The 20,356-nt window shown below is 41.2% G+C and overlaps 2 protein-coding genes across 7 annotated transcripts; one reads left to right on the top strand and one right to left on the bottom strand.

Moving 5' to 3' along the window:
• The first annotated feature begins 683 nt into the window (after positions 1-683).
• LOC112975717 (glutathione S-transferase) lies at positions 684-10,096 on the top strand. 5 transcript variants are annotated; one of them, XM_026086140.1, is made up of 7 exons: positions 684-780; positions 4,520-4,626; positions 5,773-5,824; positions 6,112-6,244; positions 7,420-7,561; positions 8,783-8,914; positions 9,742-10,096. In XM_026086140.1, exons 2-7 carry the CDS (start codon positions 4,540-4,542, stop codon positions 9,862-9,864), a joined length of 669 nt encoding a protein of 222 aa, XP_025941925.1. In that variant the 5' UTR covers positions 684-780; positions 4,520-4,539; the 3' UTR covers positions 9,865-10,096. The 5 variants fall into 5 exon arrangements, with proteins under 5 accessions (XP_025941925.1, XP_025941928.1, XP_025941927.1 ...); XM_026086143.1 differs by lacking the exon at positions 684-780 and adding an exon at positions 1,328-1,347; XM_026086142.1 differs by lacking the exon at positions 684-780 and adding an exon at positions 3,370-3,640.
• A 1,972-nt stretch (positions 10,097-12,068) lies between these two features.
• TMEM14A (transmembrane protein 14A) lies at positions 12,069-19,919 on the bottom strand. Of its 2 annotated transcripts, none has more exons than XM_026086147.1 (5): positions 19,822-19,919; positions 19,519-19,604; positions 17,546-17,647; positions 13,725-13,812; positions 12,069-12,703 (listed from the first exon to the last, which is right to left on the bottom strand). In XM_026086147.1, the coding sequence occupies exons 2-5, from the start codon at positions 19,592-19,594 to the stop codon at positions 12,664-12,666; spliced, it is 306 nt and encodes a 101-aa protein (XP_025941932.1). In that variant the 5' UTR covers positions 19,595-19,604; positions 19,822-19,919; the 3' UTR covers positions 12,069-12,663. The 2 variants fall into 2 exon arrangements, with proteins under 2 accessions (XP_025941932.1, XP_025941930.1); XM_026086145.1 differs by lacking the exon at positions 19,822-19,919 and adding an exon at positions 13,266-13,342 and having other exon boundaries at positions 19,519-19,783.
• Positions 19,920-20,356: the final 437 nt, after the last annotated feature.

Below are 20,356 nucleotides of genomic sequence, written 5' to 3'. Positions count from 1 at the left end.
GGCAGCCTGGTCTGCAGCGCCCTGGGGCACAGCCACAGCCTGGCAGCCTGGTCTGCAGTGCCCAGGGCAGCACCACGGCCTGGCAGCCCAGTCTGCAGCACCCAAGGGCACAGGGAACGAGGGTTCACGGGGGCCATCTCTGGGCACAGCAGCTGTAAAAGGCTTGCAGCCCTGGTGGTGCTCATTCACAAACATGTTCACAAGCATTTGCAGATAAGCCTGAGGTGGGTTTTTTTTCCTCACCCACATTAAGTTTGTGTAACGCCTGCATGCTTTAAGGGTGGGCTTTAACCACGGGAAGCTGGGCCTCAGGCCCTTGCTGCTGAGGGGCCTCTTAACAGCAGGATTGGTGGCGCACAGAGAAGCTGTTGCAAACCACTCGCTGATAATAATCGGTTCTCTCGTGCGCCGACAGGCCCAGCTGGTGCTAGGCACTGCACACCACCGCGTCGCGCACGGGCTTTTTACACACTTCAGGTGGGAGCTGAGCCTGGCCCCACGACACATAGCGCTATGCCAGGGAGTCCCATTTCCCTTCGTCTCCGCCGCAGAAGCGTGGGCTGCCCGACTCCCTCCGCACGGCCCAGACCCTGCCGGCGGCGGCGGCAGCAGCGGCCGGGGGGGGGGAGGGGGCGGTGGCACCCCCCCTCCCCCCGTGCGCGCAGCCGTTGGCCGTTGGCGGCACCGCCCGCGGGGCGGAGTCGGGGGCCCTGAGCGGCTTGGCGCGGCGCGGCCCCCGCTGTCGGGCTGGGCGTCGAGGCGGTTGTGCGGAGCGTCGTGGTAACTGCGCGGAGCGGGGCTGTGGGCGCTGCCGCCGCTGGGGAGCCCGCTGGCGGCGGGGGGCCGCGGCGGGCCGGGGGCCGCAGGGGTCTCGGGCGCGCTGCGTAGCGGGCGCCGCTCTGCTCCGGCTTGTTCCAACTGCCGTGGGTGGCGGGCGGGCCCCGCTGGGAAGGAGCTGCGGGGCCCTGCTCGCCCAGGGCTGCCCGCGGCCGGGCCGGGCCGGGCCGGGAAGGACACGGCAAGGCTGGGGGGCTCCGTGCGGCGGCGCGTTGCCATGGCAGGCGTAGGGCTCCTGGGACGGGGCAGCGCCGCCTCCGTGAGCCCTAACGCTTCTCCTGCTGCGCCTCGAGCTGCCAAGTCGGCCCTGCCCGGGGGGGGGGGGGGGGGTTGCCTTGGATATAAGCCATGAGTTAGAGAAACTGTTAGGAGAGCGGTGGAATGCAGCTTCTTGGTTTTGGGAGCTCTTAACTGCTCCCTTTTCTGATCTTTACTCCTCCAGCTCTTGTCTGTGATCAGTGGTGCACAGGGAATGCRTGTTACCCGGTTACATCTGCAAAGCTTAGTAATGTAAATGTCTAATCAGTACTGACATGTTTGCTGTGCCATAGTCGAGACTTTTCATGCCGTTGGCCCAGTGCTACTCTGCTATTCTTTCCTGTGCGCCTCTGTGAACTTTACGCTCTTATCATTGGTTTTAGAAACTACACTTGATTTTTATGCAAGATGAGTCCTAGGAGGGTATAGAGCACTCACAGTTCTCACCTTAGTGGAGCCATACAAGTCTGCTCTGTCTGCTGTAGTTAGCTATGTCAGCAAGTGAAAGGGGCTGGGGAGGCAGGAGAAGGCAGGCTCTCATTTCTGTGCTCTCATGGCCACCTGCACAGAGGAAGGAGCGAACAGGTGTGTTAGCTTGCTTGCATATATATGTATATACACACATGCACACCTTGATACATGACCCAGATCTCCCTCCTCTTGCTTATGCGTGGTCTTGCTTCCTTCTGTGAGCTGCGTACACCTGCACGAATATAGCATGGTCTAACATTAGCACCACTCAGTTTACAGAACTTGAAGGCAGCCTTATGTAACTTGAATAACATCAATGTCTGTTAAGGACCAAATGAGTTGCAGCCCCTCTTGGATTCTGTCCTAATGGTAACTTGATGCTGCTTTAGGTTTGTCAAGGGAATGTCCATGTTTGCTGAGGCGTGTTAGGGCTGCCTGCTGTGAGAGCAAAAGGCTGGATTTGCATGCACAAAAGACTAATCTTTTACTTTAGGCCCACACTTGGGAATTCAGTGCTGCTTGACAGTGTTTGTCCTGGGGTTACCTCCCACTTGTTTTCCTGCAGTAGGGACTCTCAGCAGGCTGGACTGTGGCGTTGTACATAATGGGGTTTTGGCTCTGGCTCTTTGTTATATCAGCAGAGATTTTAAAGCTGAATTGTTATTTGTAATTCAAGCTTTAAAATCTCAAGGGGGTGATTTCCCTCTTATCTTATTCAGAYACTCCTCCTAGCTCAGGAGGGAATACTTTTGAATCCAAAGTGTTTTGGCCTGAATTCTAGCAGAAACCACATGGTGAGAAATTACAAGTTCAGACATTTCAAGACCGAGTCAGACTCAATGCACTACAGGATCTAAGGACCAATGCCATAAGGTCATTTCGCTTGAACAGTCCTGTTTGAGCTATATTTGAGGAACAAAGCATTACAAGGAACTATTTTGGATTCCACATGCAATTAGGAAGAAAGCTTAAGACCTTGCAGCAGATTATGAGTACACTCTTAAATTCACCTACTTGTTTCTCACTGGAACACTGATGCTTGAACTGTTTTGGACAAAAATGCATGTTTTTTTTTAATATAGTGATCACAGTGATAGCCGTCACTTTGACTACGGTCTGGCTGAGGCCTAAGGAAGGTCCATGTAGACAATGTAGAAAGTTTGTGATTTTTCAGGTCTGTTACTGCTATTCCAGAAAGCTAATCTACCAATGACTTTGCTAGTCTTACATGACTCATTGCTTTACAAAGGCGCATTCATTACAGAGCAGTAACAGAGTCACTTAAGTACTTTACCACTGTGTGCTAGGAGCAAATGTTCAGCCTAAATCAGTCCTTAAGCAGTGCAGTTCCAGCAAAATCCAAGCCTTTTCCAACCTGCATGAAAAGACTCAGCCATTGACTGATCCCTGCAAGGAACTGTGATGGGCAAGTATGGGTTATGTTGATGCAGATGCTTTTCTCCACTGGTGCTTCCTCTGCTCTTCAGCTTCACCAGCTGTTTGGAGTGGAGCACTGAGACAAGCAAGATCTTGGCTGGGATGATTTCATCAACTACCTTGATGAGGAAAGAGGGGAAGGAAGTTTGCTCTTTCTCCTTAGGCTAGCCTGTCCTCATAATATCCCAACCTTTACGCAGCATGCTTGAGATTAGAGTTCTTATGCAGGCTGCCAAAGGCCTGAGTTTGGTTCTCCTCTCAGATAGAGTGAAGTTGAGTCCATCATCCTGAGCACAAAGGGATGAAGTATTTTGGGTGTGGTGGGTTCCTATGAAAACTCTTTTGTTTGATGTTTCCAGGGCTAGATGGAAGCTGGGTAGAGGTTTTGAAGATCTGTATTTTGGACTGGGGCAGCAGAGTTCTGTGAGCCCAGCCCCTAGTAGGGCAACAGCCATTCCTTATAGGGCCTATTGAAGATACCACCCAACACAGAGGACTTCAGTGGAGAATGGCAGGGATGCAGTCTCCTCTCCCAGCTGTTGTTTGTGCCTCTTCATTGACACCTTTGGGATTATTAAGTTTCCACTTTGTGACTCAAGTACTGAGAAGTCTTATGCAGGAATAAACAAACCTCTTTGTAAGCAGATAAACCTTAGCTAAACTATGAAACACTGTTAATCAGTTCATGAGTCTGTCCTCTTATCATTCAGTCAATTTTCTTCTGGGGCCCATTAGTGATAAGAATACAGTGTGCCTTGTCAGTTAACTTCCTGTTCCAGCACTGCACAAGCCTGTAACAGCTGCCAGGTTTGTATTATTGCATGTAGCTGCTTTTGGTGTCAGTGACACTTTGGAAAAACTAAGCATTTCACCCCTGTGCTGTTACCTGGTGGGCTGACTTTCAGCTCTCGCTACTGCTAAGGCACTGGGGGGCATTGAATGGGCCTTATCTGTCCAATTAAGGTCAAGATCTCATTTGTTTGTTTGTTTGTTTTAGTTTTTAAAGTTAGATCTTCAGAGTCAGTAGGATGTAAATCTCTGCTACATTTTAGACATTGTTCCTGAAATTGGAAGGGGAATTTGACATTGTATGTTATCAAGTCTGGTACGACATGGATGCTATCACCAAACTCAAAACCTACTGAATAGATTGCATCACTACAAAATTAAAAATGTATTTAAGAATACCCTACAATTCTGCTTTGGTTGTAAGATTCTCATGACTTCTTAAAGCTGAGCTGATATTTTTTAAAGATATGTATATGATCTAGCACATGYTTATTATCTGCTGTCATGAATCTCTTTTAAATTGCTGCACACTATCTTGGTAGCATGTACTATTTTTCCATTGAATCTACAGGACATTTGGCTGCATCAAACCTGGGCGTCTAGGTCTTCATTGCCCCTCTCCTTTCACATTCACCCAACAATATTTAGCATGTTGGAATGAAAATTTTAAGTGCTGATTTAAAAAWATATATATTTTCCTTTAAAATCATCTTCCTGAATTTATCAGGAAACAGGAACGCTGAAATCATGGCCGGGAAACCCAAGCTGCACTATACTAATGGGAGGGGGAAGATGGAGTCAATCAGATGGCTGTTAGCAGCAGCTGGGGTTGAGGTTTGTACCTTTTTATAAAATGATCAGTTTAATCTGTGATTAAAATAAGTGTTCTGTTTAGGAAAGGTTTCCCAAGTACATTTGTGCTTACAGAGCTACGCACAACATCTCATGTGCTTACAGAGATGTGCACATCACATGTTGTGATGCAAAATGCCTTGGATTCAGTGATACACTGTTTCAAATTGTACTTAAGATACTGTTTAAGCAACAGTTACCCAGTATAAGGATTTTACTTTACAAGGAGAATCTTTGTTTTCAAAACATAGTTTCAATTTAGCAGGCTTAGATTGTTGCTACAGACCAAAACTATGCATCTCTTTAACTTACTCTGAATGGTCATTATTAAACCATGAAGAACTTCAGAACATTATCTCTAAACAAAGTGCTCTTCATTCCTGGGGTCAGGATCTGACTAGGGTAAACCAGCAAAGATGCCCTGAAGCCAACAGAGCTATCTATATAAACTGAAAAGCCATCCTGAGGCAACTTAATTTCCACATTTACTTTTTGTTTGAATGTGGTACTTTCATTTCTCAAAGCTACTTATACTCCATTGGAAATGAAAGGCTTTTTAATGATGCTCACATGTGAATGTTGCTGAGGGAGAAGCTGCAGAGCATGAGTGCTGAGGGAACCAAGACTGTGCCCTCATTCAAATGTCCTTTTTATAAATAAAATAAAATATCAGCAGGGGGAGATAGGGAGATAAAAGCAGCTGATGCCACATGAAATATTGAGAACATATTGAGTATACATTGAACATATATATTGAATATGTACTCAACATACTGAGTATACACTGAAATACTGAGTAACTGTTGTGCCTCTGTTACACAGCATTTAAGCAACTGACTCAGTTGCATATCTGGTAATTGTTTATGCAGGCAGGTAGACAGGACTTTATAACAAAGGAAGGTTTTTTTCTGAGGTGTAAAGCATCGCACGTTTCTGTGGGACCAGGGGATAGTGTAGTCCTGCGTTATTTGCTGGAGTGGAGGTGGAGAATAGGAGTAGGGATCTCCAAACAGTCATGAGAAGTAGTGGGAGTAGCGTAGAGAGGACGATTCCTAACTTCCAGTCTCCCTTCCCCTTCCCCATTGTGGTCGGAGTGAAACAGTGTTGTTTTCTATCTTTGCTTTTCAGTTTGAGGAAGAATTTATAGAAACTAAGGAAGATCTAGAAAAATTACGCAATGGTGAGTCTGTAAATTGTCTCCTAAACATAAATTTGCATCAATATAACAAAAGGAGTATTTTACCTGACTTTGTTAAGAGGTGAAATTTTTTTAAGACCTTCTCTGATATGATATGGCCTGTAAAGAGAAGACTTGAGAGACCTGGCTGCTTATGTATGTTTTCACTGCAGGAGCTTTAGTCACTCAGAATTAGATATGTCTTAGCATATTATCAGCTCTTTTTTTTTTTATCAGATTCAGTGCAGTGCTACAGTGGTTTGAGTAGTTTGCTTCTGTTTCCTTTGAAGATGGATCCCTGCTGTTTCAGCAAGTGCCCATGGTGGAGATTGATGGGATGAAGATGGTACAGACTAGAGCCATCCTCAGCTACATAGCAGCAAAGCACAACCTCTATGGGAAAGACCTGAAGGAGAGAGCCTGGTACAGTCATAGTACATATCACCCTTACTAATACTGCTTCTTTATTTTTTTTTAACATTGCATGTAAAGGTGCATGTACATCTGCCAGTGCTTTGTCACCTCAGCTCCAGGGATTGGATGAGTGGACTTCATATGACTAATAAATGATTATTAATTGTCAACATAATAAGAATGTTATGGCCAACTTGAAGTTCCTCTGAATTCACAGAGACTAGAAGTGCATTAAATTCTCGGGCAACTGCAGAATCTTAACACAATAATAAAGGCTAAGTATGCCTTGATTTTTTTTTCAACCAGAAAACCGTAGAAAATTTAGAGCTGCATGAAAAAAACTGTGAAATATCTTTAAGCATTTTAATTTCTTTTTTCAAAATGTGAAGAATTTTTCCTAGCTGATGAAAGATGAGAAAGAAATCTTCAGTGGCTTATTGCTACTGAAAAATAAACCAATATTTTCGTAATGTTACTTTACCATGTATGCTCTGGGTACATACATGTGAGACTGGCTTTCCCCAGTCATAACTAAAGAGCTCATACAAAAGCAAAAATTCTGATTCACTCATTCTAATAAAAATCATAGAAAACTTCAGCTAAGTCCTTAACATAACTGACTCCAATTTGCTGTAAAGGGTTTATTCCCATAAACAAATCTACCAAAACATGTCTGATAATGGGTAGGCAGTTCAGCAGAGATTGTGAGGACTAATATTATGGATCGGCATGTCTGAACTGGCAGTTTTCAGCCATTTGTTGCCTGGAACCTTTTATAATTAGGCATCAAATCCTACCCCACCCTCACCCCTTTTTTTCCCCCTCTCTAAAGCAGTTGGCATATGCATACTTCTATCCCTCAGCATAAATCAGTATGATAGCAGTGGAAAACAATATGAACTCCAATTAAATAAGAGTCTGTGTAATTGATGTATTTAATATCCTGCTTGTTGCAGACACCTTGAACCTGTCTATAAAGATCTGTGCTTTGAAAAAAATGGAGCTGGTTTCTTAGTTTTTTTTTCTCTTCCATCAAAGATGAAGAACAAGGAAACAAATTAATGTCTTATTCTACATTGGCTAGTGAGCATTTAACTCTCTGATAACTTTAGCACCATGTTTCAGTCAAATAACCAGAATGGATTGTTCAAATAATAAATGTTAAATAAAAATATTTGTTTCAGGATTGATATGTATGTGGAGGGAACAACTGACCTGATGGGAATGATCATGTATCTCCCTTTTCAACCAGCTGAAGCAAAAGAGAAGAATCTTGCCTTAATCATTGAACGAGCTACAGCCAGATACTTTCCTGCCTATGAAAAGGTGATAATTTACTAGTAGTCCACAAGACAGTAAAGCAGTGTACAGTTAACACTCCCCAGCTCAACCCCAATGCCCACTTCCCGGAGGGCAAGTGATGGTACAACTCTGGAACTGGGTGATGGAGCCCACATTCAGTGACATGAAGAGGGCCACAAAATAACATCGGGCTGATTCTGGTACTAGGTATCTCTGCTGACTTCAGTAAGACTCCTCACAGAGTAAATCCTACTTGTTAGGAGAAAAGGGATGGGCTCAAACTTTTTAAAACTAGCTTAGTGGTTCATAGCTGCTAGCATTTTGCATATGTGCACCATTTAAATACCTGTGCCAGCCTTCAGAACTTACTTGCCTGAGAGTGTATATACTCTTGCTGTTCAAAGTTAAATATAATTGTGCTTTATAATGTGGACCTAATCCTGTGATCTTTTTCAAACCATTGCTTACATATATCCTAATAATACCTACAGACTTGTTACTGTCCTTCTCTGAGTCATTTTATTTGGGCATCTGTATGTGTGCACAGAAAGATTCTGCAAACAGGATGTATTGAGCTTAAAAATACAGAGTAATTATTTATTGGTTAGCATGCACAAAAGAGAGCTAGGATCTAATGATTTACTAGGTAAAGCATTTGTATGTCCCCTACCCCCCCATAAGGCACATGAAGAGTCTTTGCTGTCCAGGCAGGTATCGGGAGGGGAAGGGTTGCCCTCTGCTATTCCCTGGAACATATTCTTGATGCTAGTGAATTGCCATTTTCTACCAATTCCTGGTGTGTTTTTTTTCATTTTTTTTTTCTCTAGCATTTTAGACTTTTTCATGTTGGTGTTTTTCTTCTTGATTTGAGCTAGCAATGATCTTCATTTCAACAATCCTGCTTCTGTCTTGTAATTTTACCTTTCTTACCTTGTGTGGCAGTACTGTACAGACTTTCTCACAGCTCTTTCTCATGATGTAGCAGTCTCCTCGGAAGTCTGTGCCAAGGTTACACAGCTTTGCTGTATTAGAGTTGGGCCTGGGTCCTTGGCTCACAGGCAGCTGTAGTCCTAGGAGGGAGGTGGGAAGAAGTTAGAGGTGGTGAGAAACAGACCAAAAGAGAAGCAGAGTTACAAGACCAAAATCATCACAGAATCTCCTCCTGGGAACTAAGAATCTGTAATGGAATAGCTAGACAAAATTACTACACTGCATAAGACTTCTTTAATTGTTTATATTTTGTAGGTCTTAAAAGACCATGGACATGATTATCTTGTTGGCAACAAATTAAGTTGGGCAGACATCCATCTGCTGGAAGCCATTTTAATGGCAGAAGAATGTAAGCCTGATATACTTTCTGCATTCCCTCTGTTACAGGTAAGTAATCATCTGGTCTCAATATGGAATATAACATACCAATTTCACTGACCAGTTTTAAAAGCTTATTGATGTTTAAATCCTTTGAACCACTGTAGTATGTCACTGACAGATCTCTGATCTATCACTGTTGACTGTAGCAACCTGAACACACCCACTCAGTCCTGCCTCCAGAGCTCCTGGGGGATCGCTGTCCAATCCTTTCTCCAGCTCTACTAGTTCTCAGCTGGCAGGAATTCACTTACCAACTCTACCAGTTTGGTCCTGTAACTGTTACTTCCAGGTCTTCAAACACAACAACGAGCTTCAGGAGGGGAAGTCTGTGGCCTCTTCTGTCTGCAGTTCCTATCCTTCTGTTTTTGCTAACAAAACTGTATTTTGAAGAAATCATATACAAGAGCTGTTCAGTTTCTTCTCTCTTGCTTCCATGGTACCTTACACTGAGATATTTGTGTCCATGCCTCTTTTCAGCCCAAATATATTCCGACTACCTGGACTGAGGCTGTGATTTTTCTTCTCCCACCTTTATCAGATGAATCTTTTGCTCTTTAATATTAAATTCTCCCATCCCCATCTGTGAAACCAAGGTAAACTTTATAGCACCAGTATTGCAGATCAGAGTATTTACATCTAGATTTTCCAAAAAGACTGATATGTTATTTGCAGTGGAGGATGCCCAGTGCTGAGATGTACATAAGTAGCTACAAACTTGCTTTTTTTGCTAAAGTACATCTGAGAAGGAAAAATCCAAGTCAGCTGACTTTTAAGCTATAAAGGATGGCATATAATTTCCTTACGCTCAGTGGTTTTATTACTTCTTCTTACAGGCTTTTAAAGGAAGGATAAGCAACATTCCAACAATTAAAAAATTCTTGCAGCCTGGCAGCCAGAGGAAACCACCAGCAGATGAAAAGTTTATTGCACATGTGAAGAAAATATTCAATATGTAATCAATGTGGCTGCTGAAGATCATGCAACTGTAGTATATTACCTGAGCTATGCCTCACAAGTGTAAACTGCATAGATGCATTCTGTAGCTTGCATCATACAGCCAGTCACATGAAAATCTCTGAAACAGAATATACTTTTTGATTAGATTAAAAGGCTGAACTGTAGCTGTTGATTTCAGAAAGTAGTATTTTATGGAACAATTACATGAAATAAAACATGCTGATAACTTTGTGCTTGTTTATTTACAGTGCATGCCTGGTAGGGTAAAATGTTTCAGCAGTAGCTCTGGGAGTACTGTAGAAAGCTCTCTTCCAGCCTTTTACAAACTGCAGCACAGAAGAGACACTCTGTAAAAAGGGGAAAGTCATTTAAATTCAGAACTAGAATCTCTGCTGGCCCCTACTTAGTCTCCCTGACTGTGAATTCACAGTTGTGTTTCCTGTCCCCCCCATCCCTGCTGTATCCATACTTAAAAAAAATATTTTTTTTTCCCCCAAACTCATGATCCTTGTAAGTTTATGGGCAGAAGAACGAACCTGTTTTAATCCCCAAATAAACCTTTGGGCTAATTGTTCCCTGAGAGATCAAAGAACATGTATTTAATTAGCCTGATCTGTTTTTCATTCACTGAAACAGCCTCCTCCCTCACTTCTCCTTTTGCTGCTTGGCTGGATGGGTACAGGGAGGAAAATGCTACTTGATTTAGTAAGCAAGCTCTACCAAAGAATGTTTTTTTCCTAAGCTGATGCTGTTTCCTTCACACACTGATGTACCCATTCAAAAGGATGGAGGCAGGATTTAAAGCCAGCTTTAAAAAGAACACAAAATGGGGTTAAGAACCTAAATTCTGCATATCCTCAAAGGTACAGACCTGAAACACACCAATCACCTAGGCACTGCCAGGATTAGCTGTGAAGATTTTTACATTAAAACTTCCTGGGTAGCTGGCAGCAGTTTGAAATGTGCATGATTGATAGCAACTCAAGTTTTATGGAGCTATATGGGCATTCCAAACAAGTGCTGTAATCACTGAACCATTACACAAACTGACATAGGCCAGCACCAGTGCATTTTGCGAGTACCTAGTTGCTGAGACCACTACTGGTTTGAGATGCTCAGGAATTTAGGCAGAAGCTTCTGGATTATAGCTGGGTTTGGAGGGCAGCCCCATCACCACTGGGTGGTTCTGAGAACACACAGAAGGCTCAACATTGCAGATGCCGAAAAATATAGAATCCTATTGCCATTAGGATTTGGGAAAGTAGGCAACTGCAGGATGGCTTCTATGTTTTGACATTAGGTTGCCTAAACTTTTCATTGGATCTTAATCTAAGGTAGGATTCACCTCATCTATGGTGCAAATATTGACATTGGCATCAGTGACCCAAGCCTCTGATTACAGTTCATGGCAGTCCAATTCATCTGACCTGTCTGAAAAGTTCTACTTCAGGATAAAATAAGCCACATCCTAAAAGTGCCCAACAGTCATTTTAGGTACCTACATCCCAACCTGAAATCCTGAACACACTGCTTCAGTCACCTGTAAGACTGGCAACACCTGGAGGCTACTGGTATCAGCATTTGTTAGCAAAAGATTCCAAAGATCTGAAGATTTGAGTTTTTTAGGKTTTTTTTTGGTAAGATGCGCCTTAGTCAAGTGATCTGCTCACAGCACTTTGCCTCCACCTAAGCCCTGCCAAGAATCATAAGCTTGGTAGTCCGATGAATTTATGCAGCACTAGATCTGATTGATAGATGTACTCAGAGATAGCCTCTATAATCAGGCTTTGTATTAAAAACAAAAAACAACAAAAAAAAATCTATTGCTCTCAGTCTTCAGTAGGGCACTCATCTAAATTCAGCCCCTTAATGATTTGGCTGCATAATCCTGTGCACGACAAGATAAGCTCAGCCAAGCTTTCAGACCCAAGAAGTATTTATTTTCTATGCTAACTGGAATCACTTCAGACCCTGAATAGTTAATGTCTGAATAGTCCCCTTTGGTTATGGGGAAGATTTCAGCAAAAGAATGTTTCAGCTCACAACTGCAAACCTGTTGGAAAATGTTGAAACAGAGTTTACAACCTATTTGTGCAAGATAGTGAACCTTCCTCAGCTGTGGTTCATGTCAGTGGGAATTTATGGCATGGTGCATGTTTGAACAGTAATGAGTGTGGAGCAAATGACCAGTCTCTGCATAAAATGCTGAAAAGCTTCAAACATTTTACTTTTTATTTGAACACTGATGATGATAGTTTTTACATTTAGAACCAGTGGAAGAAGATAGCTGGGTTTGAAAGGAAGGTCTGTTTTCTAGTGCAACACAGTACAGGCACGTGCCTTTATTGAGTAGTTACTGATGCTATGATTAGAATCAATTACTTAATCTCAGAAGCTACAAAATTATGGTTCAACACAATATACTTCTTCAGCATAATGATATATCTGCATATGTTTTTCTTTGAAAAATACAGTGCATTGCTAACTCAATTTCTTGAGGTGCTCAGCACCTCTGAAAACAATCAATCAGGCTTACAAGTAAAGATCCCTTGAGTTAACAGATGGCTTAAACAGAAGTAGATCAAAATACATCATCAACAAAACAGTCTTTTTTTTTTTTTAAAGCTGGCAAAATATCAGCAAATGTCAAAAACTAAATTTCAGGTACAGATCTTTTACAGAAAAGATAAATGCAAAATAAGACTTGTGTTCAAACTTATCTTTTAAGTATGGAAAGCCTGCCTGTTTGCCAGGTGGGCACGACAGTCATACTTCAGTTCTTAAGTTGCTAAATTCTCCTACAGCAGCATAAAAACAAGCCTCAAAATCATCAAAAGGCTGTAAAAAACAAAACAAAACACAGAACAAAAGACATAATTATGGTTGTACATGAACAGAAACAGTGAAAGTCATCTCTAAGTAACAGCACATGCACAAATACCTGACTATAGAATTTCTAGTAAACAATCTTTTAAAACATGTCTAAATCTACAGCTTCAGCGTTCACTGAAACACATCAGTCTGTCTAAGCTTTAAGAGATCTGTAATGGAAAAATAACATTTCCCAATTTAAGTCCCAATTCTTAACTTTTGCATCTAGACACTTTATATTCATCTTTTTCCTCCTTTTATGTACTGAGAGTAAAATAATAAGTTAAGAGTTGTATTCAATCTGGTGACCTCCAAGCAAAAGTCATTCTTCCTTCAGAAGAAGATTCTGACTTATAGTTGAAAAATGTTCTGGGTTAGGAACTCACTGGGAAAAAAGCTTGGACTTATTTCATAATTTAGTTCCAAAATAATAAGTTCAGAAAATTATGTTTTTCAGAATGCTAAAATAAATATCAGATATAAAGTAGTCAGACTGGTTAGTGACATCATAATTTGCAATAATACTGACCAAAGTTCTTAAGTCAGGTCAAAATCTTCCCAGTTTTCAAAGGTGCTGAGCTCCCAGCAGTTTTGAATGCAGCACTTCTAAATCAAAACAGWTTTTTGTTGTTTTTTTTAAGATGGCCATTTTGTAGGAAATTAGTTGACTAACTTTATGCATACATGTTTGAAAACACTGAGGCTTACCTCAGGTTCTTCCAAGAGTCTTACTAATATGCATCAATAATTTAATTACTGATATCTCCTCTCTTTGCTGAGTAAGTTGGTCCATATTAGATATACCTGTCTAGTGAGATGAACAAGCTGTTTACTGAAAACAGGACTGTGACCTCCAAACTTGCTTCATTTAAACCATACAGCTGCTGAATGATAATAGCTTCCACCGACACTGACTTGAATCAGATGTTGAGTGGCATCTATCTGAAAATCAGTGACATCTTTGCATTAAGATCCTGAATATGTTTACCTCAGGCATGCTACTAGTCCGGCTGGCATTAATTTCTTGGACCTCTTGAATCTCATTCCCATTATAATGGTCAAAAGAAAAGCTGAAACTGTAAAAGACAATTCAATATATTTATGTTCCCCCCTTTCCCAGTGGACTATTCAGGAACATGAACAGTTATCAAAGCTCTCAAAAATACATTGCTATGTTTGCTATGAAATGTAATTTAGTAAAATATTAAACCAGAGAAATAGGTCTATGAAACATTCTTGCCTTTCCAAAATGCACTACTATGGTTTCTTTCAGCTGCAAATAACATTTCCAGGTGTAGCAGAATGCTGAATCCTATTCCACAGAGAGCAAACAAGTTTGTCAGACCGTGAATTATATTCCCCTATACCTACATTCACAGGGGCTTTCTCCAATAAAGTAGGAAGGATCCTCATCATAACTGTAAGATGTATGCTGAACTACAGGAACAGTGGCTCATAAATACCATCACCCTAGATCATTACAGCTCCTTTTCTTACTAGTTATTTTTAGGAACTAATGCATCCAACTTTATCTATTTTTTTTTTTTAATGATAGCTCTTTATTTGCTGAGTAAGCCTTAAAAACAGATTTGAAGGTTTGCCACTTATTTTTGCTACAGAATATGATTGTCAACATCTCCTTCATCATGGCTACAAATTACTTGATTTCCTTTTGCTATGAGGAAATCACCCTTGTCTGTGACAAGAGGTGGGCAGCCCAAAAGGGCAACAGATGAAGTATAAGCAACACAGAACAAACATCGTGACAGGAATCACATCTTCTTCCTGCTGCTCTTTTACCTAAAAATGGAGGTAACAATGAATCCTGATCAGTTAGCACAGGGAATTCATATAAAGTTAATGACTGCAGAGTGCTACATAAATGAGAAGACTAATGAGAACACAAACTCTGCAAAGGTAGCTAGCTCACTTAAAAAATTGTCACCTGAAATGCTGCCTAAAAGTGGGCAGAGAAGCAGCACTTATCACAGGCTTTATCACTCTTGCAGCACTGCAGCACTTGCAGCAATGGCAGTTATACCAATTTCCTCCCCTTATTATAGGGCAGTTAAAGCACCTTGCTAACTCTTTTCAAACTCCATTGACCACTTTTGTGGACAGTGGTGTGCTCATGGTTGCCAAGAATTAGTTTTACACCCATCCTAACACCGTAAAACAACCACTGACAGTTAGAAGCATTTTATGAAACTACCAGTTAAGCATGTGCACTCACTAAAGATACCCTGCAAAAATCTATTATGCTCCATTATCCATTGCTCTTATTTTCTGCTCCCATAAYCTGATCCTCTCAGGAATGTCTGAAAGGTAGACTTCCATAAAGTGTGTTTTGCCTACAACCCTGAATGTATATATACAGTTAATTACAAGCTAAAAAGCCTATCCACTCTAATGTTTTTTTCCGCCCCGTTACTAATATGAGACTTTTCAAATATGTCAGTGATTTTTTTAAAACATTCAACTTTGAGAYGTTGATCTGATTTTCAAAAGTGTTCGACACTCACTGCTTCACCTGAAATGGGTCAAAGCAATTCAATAAATCAAGCCTCAAATGCATCAAGTCGCACTCTCAGTATTGCTGCATATTGAAGGCTGAATTTCCACAGCTAACCAATCACATAAAATTACATTAAAGTATTCAAGAAATTGCAGAGTTAACTTCAGGGAGAGGGGGAAAATGCATGAAAAAGTGATTTATAAAATAATTAAGGAATTATGTCTTTGGCATTTGTATGCCACATACTCTTTGTACGTAGGACAAGTTATGAGAACACTATTATCAAGGTCCTCTACTAAAACATTACCTACATTATTGTAGGATATTCTTGAGTAGGTGATAGATACTGTAGATAACTATGGTAATTTTACATTGTAATTTATCCTACTGGATCCTGTGTTCAGTGGGGGCACTTTCTTCCATACATTTAATTTCCCTGTGGCATTTTTGTTCTACTTGCTTTTTGCACTTACAGATGGTTAAGCATAAGTGAAAACATTCTATTTTCTTATGGAAACAATATGCATTTATTAGAGAAAGCCCTTATAATTATGCAGGTAGGAGATACAGCAGCCACCAGAAGTATCTGAGGTGTGAGCCTGCAGATGTTTCTGAGAATGCTTAATTCTCGCTTCTTCTGAAGCTGTCCCACTGAGTTCAGGATAAAACCAGCCTGAACAGCTRGCACTGTCCCCACTGGTAGAGCACTCTGCATGAATACTGTTTAAACCATATCAGGCAAAAACTACCCTTATTAGGTCAGACCACCTGTTTTAAGTTTCATTCAGCACAGCTGGATCTTGAAGAGGCCACCCATTCATAGCCAAGGTTAAATACATGTTTAGGTTTTAAGCAATTAGGTCACTACTTTGTAAACATTCAAAACTAAGGCTGCTTTTAACAGTCTCTATTCTTTTAACTGTACGAATTAACAACATTATAAGGCAGGTGTAGTGAATTCTGACTATCCCATACGCACTGATATAACTTCGATTAAATTAGTAATAAATATTTCTCCAGTTTGAGGGAAAGTCCTCATATGCCTACATCTATATGAAATGTACAACACTGCCAATATTTTAGCATATCTGATGTCCACAAGCAGATTAGTGGAAGTTTTATATTAGTCCTTTCAAAACCAAGGAATTGGGAAACATGCAACATTTACTTATTTTTAATTAGCCTTCTCTTCCACAAATTCTGCATCTGAATTAATGATTTAATTAACCCATAAAAGTACAATACTGTATGGTGCTTAAAAACATGTCACTCTGAATGATTCCAAACTCCCATATACTTAAAGCAGCATCTTCATTGTAAAAGAGCTGGATTTTTTTCAGCAGTGAGATAATGAATCTGAGCAAGGTCATGATTGCAAAACTGGAATATTCAATTTTAGGCTATCCAGTAGCAGATCAGGTATGCCATGACCACCTTTATTAAAAGAACTCAGCTGGTACAAATGCACTCTTGACAACTGAAAAGCAGTCAACATTTTTTTGAGAGAGAAGAAGATTTTACAATGGTGGCTGGTACAAAGCACAAGCCAGCATGAACACTGTTCTGTATGTTCTGACTGAGGTCAGAAAAGTGATTGTGTGCTGACGCAGTATGGATTAAATGTATCCCAAATGGTCTGCTATGCATACACGTGGAACCACAGTCTAAGCCATCCATGCTAAACTGTAAGTGGGATAAACTCCCAACAGCTCTTATTGCAAATCAGTTAGGCAAGGTTAACACCATACCCTTAGAGGCAGTAGTACTTTGCCTCCACGAGCGTTTCACAGCAGGCTGGCTAACATTACAATTATTCCATAGTTCAGACCATAAACTTCTTGGCAGCAAAGAAAAAAACTAAGGCAAAGTACTTGCTTCATTGGGAGCCAAGGATACTCTACATCATGCAAGACTGGATTTCATAATACCTTTATCTGTCAAACTACATTCTAATCTGTAGACCTTTCTAGCACTTTTCCATGTCTCTAAACTGGATTTCACAATATATATGGTGTTATATAACCAGCTAACAAAAGGAGGCACTGCCAGGTGGTAGCACACACATACTGGGTTTGTGTGAATGACCTGCCTTATCTTGCAAACAGTTCTACATTTAAGCTCTCAAATTTTGCAAGCTAAGTTGAAGTGAGGTATCTATCACAAGTGTCTAACTCTATTTAAAAACTAACATTTAAACTGAAGCATGATCATTACGCTCAAAATTTAACACAAAACAGACTTTGACATGTGTTTCAGGCAACTGCCTTTTCCTTTTGCTGTAGTAAAACACTTACACAGTGATATCTTCACATTTCTTGGATCACATGTTACACAGTAAGCTCCATAACCAGCCACAGAACCAAATGTGAGACCAGCAGCTAAAGATATTTTACTACCTGCAAAAAAACAAAAAAAMCCAACAAAACCCATGTTCAAGTTATTTCTCAGTACAATATCTTTAAGATAGAACTATCTCTAGACAGTATTATCTTAATATTTTGAAAATAGAGCTGATTTTGCCATGGTGCAGCCAACCTGCCAAATGTGAAAAGAAAGGTAACATTAATCACTCTTGGCACTCTCTTGCATGACATTACTGGCAAAGTCTGTTCAAGTAAAGGGAGATGATGGAGATCTAGTAATACTTTCCATTTGGGAAAAATAATCTTCCAAGCACAAACCTGAACCAGGCTATTTGCTTTACCACATACAATATTAGAAGCATTTTCGTAATCTCTCTAGACTATCACTGTTGATTTTTACTGTACCTTATAGCACTTGGGAGTCTCTTAAAAACTGGAAGAAAACTCATAATGTGCCAATCTGTATAAAAGGTAAATTGGACAACATAGGTAGCCAGAAGGCTTTCAGTCTGACATCAATCCTGGAAAAATAAATGGTATCACTGATGCCACATTTAATTGATAAAGAATTAAAAAAAGAATTAAAAGTTAGATGACATTTATGATAAAAGCAAAGCTTTTTAAACTATAACTTGACATCTTCTTTCCATGCTATTACAAAGTTGTTTCATTAAGTCCAGAGCTTTAATAATATGCTTAAGTTTATGAATAGGCATTTGACTTGTTACTGTAAGATAAATCTATAACATCTGCTGCGCTGATTCTATTTGGATTAAAACAGGCCCCAAAATTACTGTAAATGAAGAATCCAGACCCTTATGTGTCATTTACCTCTCAGTCCTATACTATTTCATATTTTTAATCAAGAACCTGAAAGAAAACATAAATCATCACTGTTAAAATCTAAATTTCCCACAAAGATTGACAGACTTAAACAGTGAAGAGGACAGACCAATGTGATAGTGAGCGCAGCTGGTTGCAAATGAAAAAATACACCAAGGCTTTCAAGAAGGTCTGATATGAAACCATGTCTCTAAAAGCAGAGCATGTAGAACACCCTATGCAGGGAAGCAGTGACCCTGAATCACAGGAATCATGATGGATAATCAACTGGATGCCAGTTCCCAGTGCAATGCAATGAACAGGACTAATGTATTCCCACTTCAGGGGACACCTAACTGGAGTGTGTCTAGAAATAAAGCCGGTCTGTGCTTGATACCAGTGCGACCTCTGCTGGGATACTGTGCTCACTTTTGGCACTCCCAGCTCACGATGGAGGCTGGTAGTTGGGCGAGTTAAGAGAAGGGCCATAAATATGACTGAGATACAGAAAACAGGCGTCATAGCGAATGATAACTTGAAACCTATCTGTTTATCTTAGAGTGAAAGTGCATATTTTTAACAGTGAGAAATAAKTAACCACCAGATGAAATAGGCAACTAAAGGGTGTACATCTAGTGTACATCTCCTAAAAACCCCAAATCAGGCCTGGATGCCTCTGTAGAAAATAATCAAACATAATCTACTATTCTCAACACAGGAAAGATCAGAGGAAATGAGAAGGTCCAAGACAGACTGAAGGTCAAAAATACGTATATGTAATACAATATGTAAATATGTATATATGTAATTACAATATGCAATAATGTAACAGTCCCTTTTTGCCCTAAAACCAAACTCAATCAGATAAATTAATAGAAAAAAAGTGACTGCTTCTGCTTAAGTTGACCCAAGTAATTCCATGTGACTCAGCTCATTTATAATGGTGCAGACAGATTTAAGAAGCAATCATGTTGATTACAGCAAATTTTTCATCTCTCTTGCATCAGTTCTTTTTTACAAAGCATAGTGGACAGGAAACTCCAATGCTTCATTTCCAAATCATGGCACCCCAGTATTTTTACCTTTATGAGTGTATCCTAAAACACCTCCAACAGCCAGCAATGCAGCATATGCAAAACCAATCCAGTCAATAGCCATGGTCCCAACCCTGCAGAAGAAGAGACATAGCAACTCGAGACAAGCAAGTTCCTTCCTCTCTGAAAAAAAGTATGATTTCTTATTTCATTATTTAGAGCGTTCTAAGTAATACACTGCTGTAAGTTGTGTTTAATTAGTGCGTCAAAACATTCAAATGGCTAAAATGACTTATTGTGTCATCTTTTCAGTGCCCGCTGCCTTTCTTTATACCACCTATCTAGGCATACAGTATTTCTATTAGGCGTTTCCCAGACGGCAAGGCACGCGCGTGAGCACCAAGCCTGACGCCACCCACAGCAGCAGGGCTGCTGCGGGCGTGCGGTCGGGCTGCTCCGCAGGTGCGCTATGGAGAGGCGCAGGCGTTCTGAGCGCCCGGCTTCGGCGCCGCTTTCCGCCGGGGCGGCGCAGGCCCTGCAGCACCAGACGAGAACAGGAAGCCTCCAGAGCCCACCCAAAGTTTCCAGGCAGAAACGCAGGCCACGCTTGGGAACTGGATATATTATGGATGCTTTATGCCGTCTCTGGCTGTGCTCCCTCGGTTTCACCTTTAGATTTTGTCTGAAGTTAGGCCTCCGTCCTCCAAAGCCGCAGGGAGGACAACCCGCCCAGCGCTGCCTACCAACCCCCCCAATATTAAAGCGCGCAGCTCGGCCCTCCCGGGAGGCGGCACGGTTACAGGGCCGCAGCCGGAGGAGCGGCCCGAAGCCGCGCAGCGCCCCAGGCCCGGCCGGCCCCGCCGCGGCCACCTCCGCCGCCCTCCCC

This window comes from Apteryx rowi, unplaced genomic scaffold (assembly GCF_003343035.1).
Source record: "Apteryx rowi isolate R43461 unplaced genomic scaffold, aptRow1 scaffold_685, whole genome shotgun sequence".
NCBI classification, from domain to species: domain Eukaryota; kingdom Metazoa; phylum Chordata; class Aves; order Apterygiformes; family Apterygidae; genus Apteryx; species Apteryx rowi.
This window is presented reverse-complemented; position numbering and strand designations above follow the sequence as displayed.